This window comes from Thalia democratica, chromosome 7 (genome assembly GCF_965202585.1).
Source record: "Thalia democratica chromosome 7, ktThaDemo2.hap1.1, whole genome shotgun sequence".
In the NCBI taxonomy this organism is placed as follows: Eukaryota; Metazoa; Chordata; class Thaliacea; order Salpida; family Salpidae; genus Thalia; species Thalia democratica.
Genome location: NC_139171.1, coordinates 58,717,752 through 58,736,166, shown reverse-complemented (window position 1 = coordinate 58,736,166; position 18,415 = coordinate 58,717,752). Strand labels below are relative to the sequence as shown.

The 18,415-nt window shown below is 23.1% G+C and overlaps 1 protein-coding gene across 1 annotated transcript in view; it reads left to right on the top strand.

The window, feature by feature from the left end:
* Positions 1 to 1,170: 1,170 nt before the first annotated feature.
* LOC145840412 (wings apart-like protein homolog) overlaps positions 1,171 to 18,415 on the top strand; it is a 30,322-nt gene continuing 13,077 nt past the window's right edge. The window contains exons 1-8 of the mRNA XM_082947667.1: positions 1,171 to 1,313; positions 3,248 to 3,472; positions 4,214 to 4,349; positions 5,771 to 5,890; positions 6,531 to 6,697; positions 7,658 to 7,753; positions 12,438 to 12,518; positions 17,749 to 17,874. Coding sequence (XP_082803793.1) covers positions 1,182 to 1,313; positions 3,248 to 3,472; positions 4,214 to 4,349; positions 5,771 to 5,890; positions 6,531 to 6,697; positions 7,658 to 7,753; positions 12,438 to 12,518; positions 17,749 to 17,874 — 1,083 coding nt within the window. The 5' untranslated portion in view covers positions 1,171 to 1,181. The remainder of the gene's footprint in view (positions 1,314 to 3,247; positions 3,473 to 4,213; positions 4,350 to 5,770; positions 5,891 to 6,530; positions 6,698 to 7,657; positions 7,754 to 12,437; positions 12,519 to 17,748; positions 17,875 to 18,415) is intronic.

Genomic DNA, 18,415 nt, shown 5'->3' with positions numbered 1-18,415 from the left:
AAATAATATTTTAACTTTTAGGAAGAAAAAAAAGTGAAAGCCAAGTTTAAATTAAAAGTTTTTTGGACAAATTTTACAATTAAAAAAAAATATTTAGAAGACCATTTATTCAAAACAAAGTCCATATTAAAACTTTGTTTCAGGGTTAACACACACCCAAGCCAACTATGCTAGTTTGAATTTTTTTTGAAAACTCAGGTTTTTTTTTTTGTACTCAGGCTGGTTTTGATATTTTTAAAAATCTTTAGGTAGTTTTTATGACTTATAACCTTCTTTTTGTTAAAAGTTACGTTTTTATCAAGTTCTTTTGCTATTATTTTGATACTTTTTAAGTTGATTAATAGTTTTTTTATTAGTTTAAGTTTTTACCTCATATATATATATATATTTTTAATTTTCAGTCACTTTTTTGCTACAACACTGTTAACTTGTACTTAGAAGCTGTTTTTTAGAATTTGTTATTCTGAGCTTCTAAATACTCTAAAGCTCGACAAAATGTTGTTTAAAAATATAATTTATAAATTTTGGCCAGTCAAATAGGCTCTTTACACAAGGTGCAACTTATAAAAATTAAAGAACATTTAAAATATGCTACTTGAAATTTAGTGAGTGTTTACTAAAAGTTTGGAGTTTCTTGCTAAATGAGAAGAGATTTTTATCGATAGCATAAAATTTCCAAAACATTTTACAAAACAAAAAATTAGTCTAAACATTTTTCTACTAAAAGTTTTACAAAAATTTTTAGTTTTAAATGCTTAATAAAGTTTTAAAGATCTCAAAAAAGTGACTTATTGTCATCTGTTGAGCTTTTATATAATATTTATCTTAATTTTGTGAAAAGTATGTCCTTACCAATCTTTGGTTAAAAGAGTTAAATAGTTTGATTGAGTTTTAATAATATATTTCAAAATCTTAATGACAAATATAATTTTCACTATTTAAATAAATGACTCATTAATAGTTTATTCTAAAGTTAGAAAATAGTTAAATAATTTTTTTTTATTTAATGCTGTTGTCATTTAGAAGCTACTATCAGCCTAATATACTTTTTAAAACAAGCATGGTTTTACAGACTGTTCAACTAATATGTACAATAGTTGTAGTTGAAGCAAATATATTTTACATGAAAGTTTTTAAACACTAATAGTAAGTTTTTTTTTTGCAGAAAATTTTAAATCACTATGGCGTCATTCAAATATGGACGCAGCAGTCTCAAAAGAAAAGAGACATGTGAAGAAAAGTTTGACCAGCTTTTTGGCTCTTCATCTCAAGAAGACAGCTCAGAGAGGAAAAAATTAAAAACTGCATCGCCTGTAAGTCAATGCTTAAAGTTAAAAATTTATTATTCTTATAAGATTTTAATAATTTTTTTAAATTTTTTAGAATATTATTTGTAACGCCTTGTTGTTTTTTATTGTAACTAAGCACGTCCATATATTAATTACCATTGTTAGTAAATTCAATTTAGCACTTTAGGTAATTGTTATTGCTATATATACTTTGGTTTATTTTTATGGCTGATAATTTTTAAATCATTGTCCGTGTTTTAAACTTTTTATTTTTTTGACCAAAAAATGCTTATGTTTTATCTAGATTTGTTTGTTTTAGAATTTAGAAAATATTTTTAAGTTATTGAATTCAAAATATAGATATTAAAATTCATAAGAGTTTTGTTTCCTATAGCTGTACTATGGATAAATATCTGATAGGTGTTTTAAATTCAAATGTATTTATTAAAGAATTTTTCTATCAACATGAAAATTTACTGATATTTACAACTTTGGTATTTAAGTAGTTGTCAAAATGTAGTTATAATAAGTTCCAGTATTGCACTTTTCTTGTCTTAGAAGTTTGTGAGTTCAATTGTTTTTTAAATAATTTCTACATGTTGTTTTATATTTGTTAATACATTTTCAATCTATATAACTCGAGGTTAAAGTTTTTGCTAAATTTAAATAGTATGAGTAAGTAATTTTTTATTTATGGTACCGATTTTTAATTGCAATAGTGTATAAAGTTTTAATTTTTCGCTTAAATACTGTACTTTGTAGCTATTGGTTACTTGGACATTTTTATATTTGTAATGTGACAAAAATGACTTGTATAATTAATTGTTATTTTATTACTTAAGTTTACTTGCTTGACTTAATTAGTTTATATTACCCGGAAATTTTGCCATAATTATATAAGCAAGTTTTGCATCAATTACACAGAACAACTTAATTAAAATATAATTAATTATTTAAACAGAGTCAAATGCTGTTAAACAGAGTCAAACTTGTTTTGAACAAATCGTTCTTATTTTAAATTATATTAGGTAGTACTTAATTTTACATTTAACAATATTCAAGATTAGTTAGAGCTGGTGAGCTCAAGAGGTTCTTTATGAAATTTGCCAATTATAAAAGCCATAATTATTATTTTACTACAAGTTTATATTTTTCAGAGAACAGTACTTTATCTAAGTAGGTTTTAAAAATAATTTATCTAAAAATTGAAATTTTCTTCTAAGGATAATCAAATTTTCATAGATTAATATAGATGAAAAATTGCCTTTCATTCTTTTGAATAGTAGTTATTTATCTTGAGTTTTGAAAGTAACTATTCTTTAGCATATACCTTATCAATAAAAAAATTCTGATTTGCTTTAAGCTTTGGCAATGTAAAGTAAAAACTGTAATAGATATTCTATGGTGGTTATTAAAATACTGATTATAAAAAAGCAGTAAATTTTCATGCTGGCATCTACTATAACGTTATGCTACATAAAAGTATAATAAAACGCTGTTTGTAGAAGTATAGAATAAAATAGTTTTAACCAAAATTTTCAGGCTAGAATCTACATGGCATCAATACCATTATACTTAATTAATCTTGCTAATTTTCAAGACAGTGATTATTAAAAAGTTAATAATTTTCAGGCTAGGGTCTACATGGCCTCAAGGCCTTCATTGTAATATATAAAATTATGGTATACTATCAAAATCCACCTGCGTTTAAAATCACCCGAGTTCAAGATCCACCCAAGTTTTTGTTATATTTTCTTTATCTATTAATTTATTTTATTTATTTTTGCATATTTTTTATTTATTTTTCACTATTACTGTTACCCCTAACCCTTACCCTCGATTGGTAAGCGGTTCTCAAATTTGACTGAGTGGGTTTTGATTGGGTGGATTTTGAACGTGTCCCAAAATTATAGTGAAACATTTGTTGTATAAACTTAGAAAATAATAACAACTTTCAGGCTAGGGTCTACATGGCTTCTAGGCCGCTATCCCAACCAACATCCAGCCCATCCAGCTTGTTCCTCTCACCCGAGAAGAACAAACCCGCAAAGAAGAACAATGCAAGCAGGAAGAAACACAAGTTCAACGTGTACTCCCACAAGACCTCACATGCGGACGCTTACAGCTACAACGACGACGCCGATGATGTCTTCTCACTGCCCCAAGACACCTCAAACAATACGGTTTGTTTTATTAGTTAATCTATAGCAATGTTTTTGTGGTAAGAGTTTTTTTATATAGATAACTTAGTTTTGTAAATTGCCAAAATCTTTTTCCTAAAGTAATTGAAAATTATAATATGTAGTTAAAAAAAGATTTAAAAGCAATAACAAAAAAAAAAAAACAATATAAATAAAACCACACTTTTAATTCATGATAAACAAACTGAAATAAAGTGCTTTACTTATTGCATAATTATGTAAAAAGTACAACAAAAACTATTGAACAATGAATCAGTATTATGAATGAAAAAACAATGACTTTTTTTTTTCTTGACTTTGCATTTATTAGCAAGTTTAATAGTTGTTAAAAAACTTACAAAAGTATGTAGTGAATATAAACATAATCAGTGAAATATCAAGTAGAATCAGAACTTTTTTTCTATTACAAAACTAATCAATGTTTTGTTTTGAAAACATATAAGTCATTATATAAATGTTTTGAAAACTTTTATAGCCAAGTTCACTTTTTATTCAAAATTATTTATATTCTATATTCACAGTCACCAAAGTCAAATTTATGAACAATCTCAATTACAAAATTAAATTAATTGATTTATTTATTAAAAATCAAATTTTCAATTACAAAACCAACTAATATTTTGAAAACATAAAATTCATTTAAGTTGTTACATGAATGTTTCGAAAATTTTATAGCCAAGTTCTCTTTTATTCAAAACTATATTCTTTATTTTTTACTCACAGTCACCAAAATCAAATCTATCAACAATATCGAACGTGAACATAAGAAAGACTTGTTCCGGACAAATTGTTCTCAACTATCAGCGAAGAACTTCTTCCGGTTCCTTACCCGGTTCTCCTACTAAAATCAAAGTTAACGGTTAGTTCAGTTAAGTTCGTATGCTTTGCAATGAAATACATTTGTGTTTTTTAATTTTCAATCTTAGTATAATATGTTCTCCAACTAAAATTAAAGTTAATGGTTAGTTCTTCTGGTTAAGTTAAACGCATAGGGGGAATCTGACAATTTTTTTACTAAATAAAACATTGGATCTTATAAGAAAACATGAAGTACAAACTACAAGCCAGTTTTTGAGTTAAGAAATTTTATTTAGCTTTTGAGATATTATAATTTTTATAGAGTTAAGAAATCTTGTTTAGCTTTTGAGACATTATAGTTTTTATAGAGTTAATAAACTTTATTTAAATTTTGAGATATTATAATTTTTATAGAGTTCAGAAATCTTATTTAAATTTTGAGATATTATAATTTTTATAGAGTTAAGAAATCTTATTTAACTTTTGAGATATTATAATTTTTATAGAGTTAAGAAATCTAATTTAACTTTTGAGATATTATAATTTTCATAGAGTTAAGAAATCTTATTTAACTTTTGAGATATTATAATTTTGATAAAAGGTTTCCGATACAAACGTATGGACCACACATTTTTTGGGCTCAACTTTCTTGAAAATTAAAAAAATCACTAAAAGCTCGAGACCTCAAACTTTCAGGAAACGTTCCTTTTATAGTTTAAAAGACTTTGAATGTTGAAATTTTTTAGTTAAAAAAAGAACATAAAAAATAGTTTTTTTAATAAAAGATTTAAAATTTGAAAATATCCTGCATTCAATCTTTTAAAAATTCAATAATTCACTTTCTGTAAAAATTTGAAGAAGATTGCTTAAAAAATGAAGGAGGAGATAGATTTTTAGTGAAATGGTCTTTTTTTGCGTTTTTAGTTTGTGCCTTCTATTAGGAACCTATTGAGGTCACCAACTTTGATCACTCATATCTCAAAAAATACTTTGAATTTGTTGTAGCGGTTAAAAATGTCTGATAGCTCAGATAAAACTCTATAAAATAAGATCAATTTGTAAAAATCAAGGTGGACCCCCTATGCCCTTAATACGCTTTGCAATGAAAAAAGTTTGTGTTGTTTTATTTTTAGACTTAGTATAATTTCTTCTTGTAATAAATTAAAGTTAATGGTTAGTTCAGTTGTTTTTGGTTTTTTTTGATGTACATTTTTAAAATTAACAAGTTTTCTTTTTAGTATCATAGCAATTAATGGTTAGTTTAATTCGTATGTTCTCTCCAATAAAAAAACATTTGTGTATTTTTATTAAATTGTAATACTGTTACTGTTCTATCAAATTAAATATTATTTTTAATTTTCTATTTAATCATTTGCATGTTTTATGAAAGATTTAATTTGTTTCTGACTTTTAAGTTATACTGCGAATGTTTTTTGTTTAATTCAATATTTTTGTACACTTTTATATAATAAAAACTTTCAGACACGTCAGACGTCAGGAACGGGTCGTCGGGTCTTTTCGCCTCACCTCCCGCCGGAACCCCACAAAATTCCCCTTCGCTGAAACGAACATCGGCGAAAAATTTATCATACACCTACTCAGGTGGGTGAATAAAAATGTTTTTAGAGTTTTTATATAAGTTTTGATTATATTCATAGACTTGTGAAAAAAACAGATTTTACAAATTTTAACATGTTTTATCTGTATGATTAAAAAAAAACTATTGTTTTGCAATACTTTGTTTAATGATAGTGATAAAATGTTGCTTTTGTTTCAGTTTTTTAAAATTACTAATCTAGGTTTTCTAACTTTAAAATTATTCTAAGGTGTTTATAAAGTAGTTTAAAGTAGTATGTAATTTTTATAAAGTTTTAAGTATATACATACACTGGTGAAAAAATTGCTGATTTTACAAAATTTAAACATGTTTTATATGTATGATTAAAAAAAAAACTATTGTTTTATAATACTTTGTTTAATAATAACGATAAAATATTGCTCTCGTCCTAGTTTTGTTAAAACTACTAATCTAGTTTTTCTATCTTTAAAATTAATCTAAGGTGTTCACAAAATTGGCTGTCATCCAAATTAAAAAGAAATTAAGTTTACTTGAAACTAGTTTATAGTTTAGATTTTATATAAAAGTCTATAAAAAAAGTACAGTAAGGTACAGACAGATATATGGTATAGTTTAAACGAAGCAACTTTTATTAGATTGTTTTAATTATCAATTCAAACCCAGGCACGAAAAAGAAGTCACCGCCCACCAAGCCGAACTCAAACAAACCAGCAAGCAACAAGGTGACTGGTAACAAGGTCACCATCGTACAAAACACCACTAATACTGATTACAACATGTCGGAAGAATACCTGAAACCGTCTAAAACTAAACCTTCCATCAATTTAAAAGTTTTTGTTTTGTATTTTAAAATTAGTTTTTCAAGTTTATTACGTTTTAAATTTTGTTACTAAACTAAACCTCCCAGTAACATAAAATTTTGTTTGATACTTGTATATATTTATTTTTAAATTAGTTTTACAAGTTTATTAAGTTCTAAATAGTATTACTAAACTAAATCTGCCATCAATTTAAAAGTTTTTTATTTTGTATATTTAGAGAATTTTGATTGTGAATTATCTGTACAAACTAGTCAAAATGTAAATTATTTTATTCACTACCTTATACACACTGAATGAAATACTCAATCTTGCACTTATATTATTATTTGAATAAGCTCTTTACATTCCAGTAAATTGAGCAATGTTTTTTGATTAAGTCAAATAGCTATATAAACTAGTTATACAAAATAGTCAAATTATAAATTGTTTTATTTTGGTTAAAACCTTTTTTTCTTTACAAACTTGAAATGTTTCACTAGCTTTTTCTTGATTATTTATTTCAGTTATCGCAGTTAATATGAAGGTAGACTTTTTTAAAATATAAGTTATTTATTTACTAATTAATATGTCTATTTTTAAGAAATTCTTAGTAATTTAGATTTATACAAGTTTGATAATATTACTAAAACAATTTTTTTAATCATATTTTACATTCAGCTAATATTTGTTTTATAAATTACATTATTGTTGTTTGTATGTGGTTAATTGTTTCAAAATACACACAATTATCTTATATATTATCTTAATTTTATTACTGTAAATATTATACTATATTTTAAACAGTAATTAATAAAATAACATGTTTGTATTTTATTATTAGTTTTAAATGACGTAGCACAAATTTGTCAAAAAACTTAAATGTCTTATTTATCATGAAAAAACTTATTTTTAGGGAATTAAAACATAACAAATAACTTTAACTTAAACAACTAAAAAAAAAGGCGTATTATTAAAACAAATATTTTTCAGAATTTCAGTCGCAAAAACACAAATGGGAGTGAGAAACCTGTAGCACCGAGCAATGGCAATAAAAAATATTCAACAACAAATACATCCAACACTAAGGTTTGTTTATTTGAATAAAAACATTAAACAGTAAACATATCTAATAATGCTGTTTATTCAAACAAAAGTATTCAACAAATAACAATAATTTTAACAGTAATGTTGTTTTACTAAAAAGAAAAAATAGACTGAATTTAAATCTAACTGCAAGGATGTTTATGTAATAAAATTTACAACAAATACCTTAAACTTGAAGACTGTTTGCTCAAGAACAATATTATTATTTGCACATCTAAGTCTTTTGTGACTTTATTCACAAAAAGTTGAAAAGACTATTCAATACTTTTATTTATCAAGTAACTGTAATGTTATATAAAAAAAAATATTAAAACTTATGGCAATATATTTTACTGCACCCAATAAGTAGTGACACATTTACATGTTATGCAAAAAAATAATGTTCGCAACTTTATGCAAATAAAAGTATTTGCTTATACTTGGCTTGTAATATTTGAACATGACATTTCGATATTTTAAAGCAAGTTATTTCGGTTTTTTGTAAGGCTACTGCCCGTATATATTTATATATTTAGAAACTATTTATACTTTTAGAAACTTTAAGTCAAATAATTAAATCAGGAAGTTATTAAAGGATTATGATTTTTTTAATTTTAGATGTATGAAAAAAAAAGGAAATGTGTCTTACTATTTTTTATTCGGTAACTCTCTAGAAATTTGAATAAATAATATGCAGATAAATTTTTAATTAGCTCAAAAATGGAATAATTATCCAGATAAACGGATTATAAACTAAATTAAATATGCTTAACTTGAATTTTATTTCAGTGCTTTTAATTAGTTTTTGTTAATTTAAACAAAAACTAAACACTAATTATTAGCTTTAAATTAAAAACAGCAAAATTTGTTTAAATACTGTATCTAAAAGCTGTTTTATACACTGATTTGTTTCAGTAACTTTTGCTCAATACATAACACCAGATTTTTTTGTATGTAATATACAAAGTAAACTAATTAAAAAATGCAACATATACTTATTTAATGTATTCAAAATCTAATTTTTATAACACCAAATTTATTATTTTGTTTGCGATACTCAAAACAAATTAATTGAAAATGCAACATTTATTTAAATAATCAATATCTATTATTTTCACATACAACACCAGATTTTTGTTTGTAACATTCATTGTAGATAAACTAAAAAAACAACATATATTGAATTAATGTATCAAAATATTATTTTTGATACATAAATTCATTACAACATGTGTTTAACAAATATTTATCCAAACACTTATGAAATAAAGTACCGGATTTGCTTGCAACATTCAAAATCGTAATAATTCTGACATTTCGTTCGAAATTGCATTTGTTTGAGCAACAAGCATTAGAGCGCGTTTAAATGTCATTTTCTTTCGCTATATATATAAATACGTTTTAGTTTTTTTTTATAAACACTTTACAGCTAAATTTGCACATTCACAGATTTAATTTTCATATCATCATTTTAGTTTAGAATTTTATTTTGTTTGAAGTATGTTTATAATAATTTAAGTAAAAACTTAAGCACGTAGTATATTTCAAACATGTTTATTTACTTTCTGTTTGTTTCAAATATAAATTCATTAAGTCACTAAAAAAATCATAAGTTAACTAGAATTTACTTCTAAAAATGAACTTAATTTTGCTTTTTATTAATTTGTGGTTAATAAAGTTTTATTTGCTTAGCAAAGTTTGCTTTACGCTTTGTTAGAAAGTCTATTGGTATCAAAAAGTTATTAAAAAATTCTAAAATAATATTTTGCAACTAATTTTTTAATTAAAAAAAATTCAATTGTAACTCAGAAATTAAAGCTACATTAAAAAATAAAAAAAATATTGAATACATCATAAAAGTATTCTAACTTAAGTAGCAAAATATATAGTTTTCTACAATTATATATATATATAAATTGTTTATTTAATAATACTAAAGTCATAATAAAGTTTTTGTTTGTTTAACTAAGCAAATACTAAGCATAATGTAAGTAAATATTAGACAATACCATTTTAATCAAGTGCTTCCTACAATTGTATGCACTGATTGAATGTTATAGTAGTTACATTCAAGCAACACTAAATAGTTTCATAACTAAAGCTTACCTTTGTTTGTATAATAATACATTAAGAAAAAAAAAAAGAAAAGCAAATAGTTTACTAACTTGCATATTTGTATTTAACATTGTTATTGTTTGTTTTGACACTTGAAATTTACTTGCGTTGAGTGGTTTAATCAATAACAACTTCTACTTACACTGAAATTAACAACCACGGCTTGTATATGACTGTTTTGTACGAAATGTTTCGCTGAGCAAACAGAAACATTAAAAATATAGAGATTATACATTTTATATCAATTTATTTGATATCTTAATAACAAATTACAATGTAGTACAGATATATATATATATATATATATCTGTACTACATTGAAAGTGTTTAAGTTTAAACATTAACCTTATTTTATATATATATATATATATAACTGATCTGTTTTGTACGAAGTGTTTTGCTGAGTTATCAAATAACATAGAAACATTAAACAAACATCTTTGCAAATAACTGATAAATTTAGAGTTATTGAACTTTAAATGTGTTTATCGATTTCCAACGCTTGACCCAAATACTGAAAAAAATTGAATCAAAACTACATGTTGTGCTTGAATTAGTATATAAGTTTTGTTCACACTCGAAAAAAAAACTTCAAAATAACATAGTTAAATGAAAGCTCATAACTTTATCAATGTTGAAAAAGTAACCCAGTTGATAAAAACAAAATTTTGCAAACAAATAATACCAAACCCGATACTTTTAACACTTACAAGTTTGTCATTTTCATAATATTAAAAGGTTTTAAATAGAATCAAAACATAAAACCAATGTAATGCCAAAAGTGTTTGTATGGAGTTAAAAAACACTTATTACGATTTGTTTAATTTATGAATGTAAACGAGTAATTCGGTACATGGAAACTAAAGTTTCCAAACAACTAACAAAGAAACACGATACTTGGTAATTTTCGAATGCTGACATGGTATTTTTAAATTAATACTTAAACGATGTTGTTCACAAAAAGTTAACTCTTCAGAAAGAAATAAAATTTAATAATAATTTTATTGATTTTGAAAGGGAAATTCAGTATTTTAAAACAATATTTTTCCAAGCAACTAACAAAGAAACGCAACACATGCAACACTTACTAATATAACTGTACATTACTATGTTAATGAAATTTTTCTATATTAAAAGATTTCAAATAGTTATAAAACATAAACCTAAAAACATTTTGAATTGGAAGTTAATTGTTTTTGTTTGCTTAATATCTAAACCATTAAATCAATATGTGAAAACGATATTTTCCAAACGTCTAACTACTTGCAACTTTTACACTCGTGCTTGTAACTTGATCGCAACAAGTTACAAGTTTGTAATTTTCATAACGAGCGCTGCTTTCCATCAGCGCGCATTATGACGTCACAGTTGTTCGTTAAGTGAGAGAGAGAGCTTTCTTTAGTTTAGCGTTGGTGAAAGTTTTCACTTTCATAAAACGCTTTGCAACACTCTCGCGAGCTTCTGTGTTGAAGTTACAGTTTCGTTTGTTGTTTTTTAATTGCTGCTCGCAAAATTCCATTCAGGGTTTTTTTTTGGTGAGAAATTATTTTTGAATTTTTTTTGGTGACAAAGCTGAATGTTTAATCTTATTTTGTATCGACAATATTTTAACCAACTTATTTCTATTGAAATTTTCGTTTCATAAAAGATTGTTTTAGTTAATTAAAACTTTTTTAATTCTAAATACAAATTTTAAGTCAAATTTAATTCTAGTAAATTTTTCTTTTCATAAAAGATTATTTTAGTTGTTTAAAACTTTTTAAATGTTAAATAACTTAAGTTTGACTTAAAACAAGCTCAATTACCTGTATCCTGAACTTTGAATGATTTAAAAACAAATTTTTTTACTGATAAAGTACAATATGGATAGACAGCAATTATAGTTATGAATAAAATTACACAAAATAAATCTGACTACAACTATTATTAATTCGCAAGTTAATAAAAAAGTACCTTTTATTATAAAAAAGAGTTATTTTATGTATAAACTAATTTTTTAAACTACTTATGATAAAATATTAAATACTTTAAATAATGACTTAATATTTATAAGTACAAATCATAACATTGATTTTAATTTTGCTTTTGTTTTGATATTTGATAAATTAAAGTAAGTATAAATATCAAATACAACAGTGAAAAGTTCACAAGTTATTTTGATAGGGTTTTTTATTTACTAACTCATGAGCATTATTTGTAAATACATTAATAACTGACAACATATATTTACAAAAACAAAAACATTCTTGTACGTGAAATTATAAATAACAATATATATATTTTATATAAAAAAAAACCTAAATTTATTGACTGCCCCTATGTTACTACTGATGATAATATTAGTGAAAATGACTTTAACTGATTGTATTTAATTTTAAAGCATAATTAAAATAATTAAATAACAACCTTTTTGTATAAAGTACTGGAAGTTTTGATAATCTTTAAGTACAAGTGAAATTTAATGCAAGCAAACAATGAGCATACACTTCTTGTTGAAATAAACAAAGTACTGGAAATAGCAACAACTATAATATTAAATAATAATTTTTTTATTAACATAAATTTATTACAGGTAAAAACAAATGGGAACAAGTACACTTACAATCCAAGAACTTGGATGCAACCAGAAGATAATGATGCTAATAACAATAAGGTTGTTTCAGTTATAAAATATTTATTTAAAGTAAGGTGGATTAAAAATGATTATATAGCTATTTATAGTAAAGTGTTTTAAAAATATTTAAATAATTATTCATAGTAATGTGGTTTTGAAATAACTCTTAGTTATAGTTTTGAACATCTGTGCTAGAAGTGTAAAAAAAGTAATGTTAACAAGGTAATCAAAATATGATATGATTATTTATTAGTTGTATTTAAAATATTTGACTGTAATGAAAATAAGAGTTTTTAATAGTTATAATTTCAAATTCATATGCTGAAAAAATAATAAATCTGTCCAAACTTAAACTAAATTTACAAAAACATTTAAATCATAAACTAAACTCTGTGCCTCTAGCCTAAAGTTTTAATTAATAGAAATAATTAACTGTTAATTTGAAGCATTTGTTTAATTATCTGTGTACAATTGTACAATTAAAAAAAATCAAATAGTCAATTAATTGTACTAAAGCAATTTTTGGTTGTTAGTACTTAAGATACATGATACAGACAAATATTTTTAAGAGATTTTTGTTCAGAGAAAATGAAAATATTGAAAATCTATAATGTACTGCTTTAATAACTTACATAGCTTAAAAATGTATTCTGTACGATAACAAGTTTTTATTAAAAACTAAAGTGAATATATTACAAAAAGTTTTTTCTGATTAATTATAAGCATAGCACGTTTTATGCTATATAATTAAGTAATTAAGCCAGGAGATAATGATGCTAATAACAATAAGGTTGATTAAGTATAAAATATTTTTAAGAGTAAGGTAGATTTAAATGATTTAATGATTATTTATAGTAAGGTGGTTTGAAAATAATTATCAGTTGTAGTTTTGAAACTCTGTGCTAAAAATGTAAAATACAGTATTGTTGACAACGTAGTCAGATTAAAAGAGAAGTATTTATTAGTTGTGTTTGAAATATTTGACTGTATTAAATATAAAAGTATTTACTAGTTATAACTTCAAACCCCTATGCTAAAAAATAAGAAATTTTGTCCTAACTTTTAATAACTTTTCATAAAAATATTTAAATTAAAAAGTTTAATTCTGTGCCGTTAGCTTAAAGTTTTAGTTAGTTAAAAATAATTAACTGTTAATTTGTAACATTTGTTTAATTATTTTTATCTATATACAAGTACAAAATATCAAGTTGTTAATTTATTCTACTCAAACGATTTTTGGTAGTTAGTACTTAAGTTTAATGATACAAAGCAAATATTTTTAAGAGGTTTTTGTTCAGACAGAATGAAAATATTGAAAATTTATAATGTTATTTTTTAATAACTTACTTAGCTTTAAAATGTATTTTGTACGATAAAAAGTTTTTTAGTGAAAACTAAAGTGAAGTATATTACAAAAAGTTTTTTCTGATTAGTTATAAGTATGCATATCACGTTTTATGCTATATAATTTAGTAATTAATAATCAATTGTAAAAAATTGACAATGTTTTTGCTTATTATGAGTTTATGACATTTTTTCAATAAATCATCTTCAAGTTAACAATTATTATGTAATAATAATCCATAATGATCAAAAATGTTGTCAGTTTTCTAAAAATTATGTTTTGATTGATTGTATTTAGTTGTAAAGCTTAAAAATTCGCAATAAAAAAAATTTGACTGTGCTCTAGACCAATTTTTTAAAATTTAATAAAATTTTTGTTGATCAGGTTAAATTTTTCTTGCTAATTGCTAATGTAAATAAATTAGATTTTAATGAACATGTATTTTGTCTAATTATGTGATGGTTTTCTATGAAAAACAACCGAATTAGCCTGTTTTACACATACTGTCCATGTAAAGTTAAATAAACAAATAAATATACAAATATATTAACATTATAAAGTAAAAAGATAAAACTAAATAATTTAGTCTGTGAATTTTACTTTCACTAAACTTAAATAGCTGAAAAGTATATAAACATTATACAATAACTTACTAAAAAATTTTGAAACAAAATATGTGAATCTGTGATTATTACTTTCCATAAAGTTTGAGCTTATATTTAAGGGAGAAAACCAACTAAAAACTGCATATTAAAAAAAAAAAACAGTAAACCTTAACCCTCAAAACTATTTATAGCCCAAATTGAAATAGAGAAAGTTATTTTGAGCAATCGAAATTGAATTTAAATTTAATTTGTAACATGAACTTCTGCTGTAAAGTGCAATTCATTAAATCTGTCTCGATTGGATAGTATTTGAAGTTTATTTAGATTTTTGTTTAAGCTTTTTAAAAATGATTTATTGCCATTTGTGTTTTAAATCCATCATTTAAGCAATTCATTAGCATTTACTTCACTACTACTTTGTATCTTTAATTCAAAATGTAGTTGGATTTGTTTTCTGTTGAAATTAAATAGCAAGTACTTTTAATTATTATTTATGTTTAGTTCACATTGAACTTGGTAGGCAGTAGTGGTATTCATAAATTAACTCATTTTATAATGAAACTAAATTGCAAATACTTAAATTATTACGTATCTTAAGCTCACAATATAGTTGAACTTGGTAGTATTCATAAATTAATTTATTTTATATGTATTCTCAATAGCAAGTACATTGTTCAGTTCAATTCTCTATTTTAGCAGATAGTGTTTTCAGTTATTTTTTTATCTTAAACGTAAAAACTTATGCTTGACAACTATTTTAAACTCACAAACAACTACTTCACATTGTTTTATTTTTACTTCATGTAAAATTTGAATTATAAGGAGTTCACATTATTTAGCGTGTTTAACTCATTTGTTCATAAATTCAATGGAAAATTCTTCAAACTATTTTTTAATTCATTTGTATATAAATTGATAATAATTTACATTATTTAGTGTGTTTAAATCGTTGTTTATAAATTAAACAGCAAATACTTCACATTATTTAATTCATTATTTATAAATTAAACAGCAAATACTTCATATTATTTAGTGTGTTTAAATCATTATTTATAAATTAAACAGCAAATACTTCACATTATTTAATTCATTATATTTATAAATTAAACAGCAAATACTTCACATTATTTAATTCATTATATTTATAAATTAAACAGCAAATACTTCACATTATTTAAATCATTATTTATAAATTAAACAGCAAATACTTCATATTATATAATTCATTATATTCATAATTTAAACAGCAAATACTTCACATTATTTAATTCATTATATTTACAAGTTAAACAGCAAATACTTAACATTATTTAATTCATTATTTTTATAAATTAAACAGCAAATACTTAACATTATTTAATTCATTATATTTATAAATTAAACAGCAAATACTTCACATTATTTAATTTATTATATTTATAAATTAAACAGCAAATACTTCACATTATTTAATTCATTATATTTATAAATTAAACAACAAATACTTCACATTATTTAATTCATTTTATTTATAAATTAAACAGCAAATATTTCACATTATTTAATTCATTATATTTATAAATTAAACAGCAAATACTTCACATTATTTAATTCATTATTTATAAATTAAACAGCAAATACTTCATATTATATAATTCATTATATTCATAATTTAAACAGCAAATACTTCACATTATTTAATTCATTATTTATAAATAAAACAGCAAATACTTCACATTATTTAATTCATTATATTTACAAGTTAAACAGCAAATACTTAACATTATTTAATTCATTATTTTTATAAATTAAACAGCAAATACTTAACATTATTTAATTCATTATACTTATAAATAAAACAGCAAATACTTCACATTATTTAATTCATTATATTTACAAGTTAAACAGCAAATACTTAACATTATTTAATTCATTATTTTTATAAATTAAACAGCAAATACTTAACATTATTTAATTCATTATATTTATAAATTAAACAGCGAATACTTCACATTATTTAATTCATTATATTTATAAATAAAACAGCAAATACTTCAAATTATTAAATTCATTATATTTATAAATTAAACAGCAAATACTTCACATTATTTAATTCATTATATTTATAAATTAAACAGCAAATACTTCACATTATTTAATTCATTATTTATAAATAAAACAGCAAATACTTCACATTATTTAATTCATTATATTTATAAGTTAAACAGCAAATACTTAACATTATTTAATTCATTATATTTATAAATTAAACAGCAAATACTTCACATTATTTAATTCATTTTATTTATAAATAAAACAGCAAATACTTCACATTATTTTTAATTCATTATATTTATAAATAAAACAGCAAATACTTCACATTATTTAATTCATTATATTTATCACCGCAAACCGGATTTGAATTTAGTCATGGGCGGTTTCGACAATTACCATTTTCCTTCTATTATTTTATTACAATGTGTTTCGTTTCGATTAAATATTTAAATTAATTCGAAAAATTGTGGATGTTTCAAGAATAGAGTATTTCTTCAAATATTTACTGAAAGGCGTTGAAAAATATTAAGTTAAATGAAGTGTTATAACAACTTTTATATGTGAAGAAAAATTGTGTTTTATCAAAAAAGAAATTCATTTAATTATGTTAAACATGCCTTTGCTAAATGTCCTTTTCTCATTTTTTATATTTTTCTATTTATATTTTAGAATATTTATTTTATAATTGTGTTTTTTTAAATTCTAAAACACTAAGTTTTTGCTTGTAATAATAGTTACAATATGTTTATTTGTTTATGTCGTAAGTACTTTCTTTGTAAAGCTGTTTTGTTTTATACAAAAAAAAAGCATTTGTTATTTTTGATGCCAAAAAGTTTAAACAAAAATGTAAACAACTCTTTTGAATGTATTTCTGGTTAAGTTAAACAACATAACTTTTAATTAATACTTTAATGATTGTTTTATTCTTTAAATGGAACCCTAAAATATCGTATAGTTTGTTTAATGATTATCAAAAACTTTTAGGGTCTATAAAACCTCATAACTTAAATTTATTTAACTATCAATTATTTAAAAATTCGTAATCGTTTATATGTAGTTGTTATAAAATTAAGTATTGTTTTGTACTACTACTAACCTTATAGTTTCAATGAAAAACTAAAACTTTCTAAATGTAGATTCAATTAAATATGTCTACAGAAAATTTTCAAGGCTAGTTTATGGTTTTTGTAAAAATTTCAAAACACGTTGTTCTCTTAATTTTATTAATTTAGAAAATTTTCAATTAAATATGTTTACTGGAAATTTTCAATTAATATGTTTACAGGAAATTTTCAAGCCGAAGGTTTCTAAGCCAATCAAAGACGTGACGTTCAAAGCTCCTTTGCCACCAAGCGATAAGAATAAAAAACACACAACTAGCTTGGATCCCTACGATATGAATAATGTTGAGGTAATTATTGTAATATGTAGTTATGAGTTTAAGAATGAAATATATAGTTTATAAAGTATTTGAAATATACAAGTTAATTTGATCAAAAAAAACTTGTTTTTTAAAGAATTAAATAATTTTTAAAAATTTAGTTAACTATCTGCCCTTCGTTGTTTTGAATAAACCATTTCAGTTTACATATTCATAAAATGATTTATTAATGTATTTCATGTAAACAGTGTTGCCAAAAAAACCTGGAGTTTGAAAATTTAGGTTAAAAAAACTGGGAAAACCTGAGTTTGGAATATTTTTGAAAAAACCTTTAAATATTTAAAACAAAAAAAATTTCAAAAACCCGGAATTTTAAAGAATTTCTACATGTAATGTAATGAAATTTTGGTAAGATGCAAAAATTTACTAGGTAGAAAAAAAAATTATCGTTGAAAAAAAAATTATTAAAAAACACATTTTGAGTAGCTTAACAGCATCTTTTCAATATTCTTATATTATCTAAGCCAGTTTTTACCTTCAATTTAACTTTAAAATAAAAGAGACCGAAAAA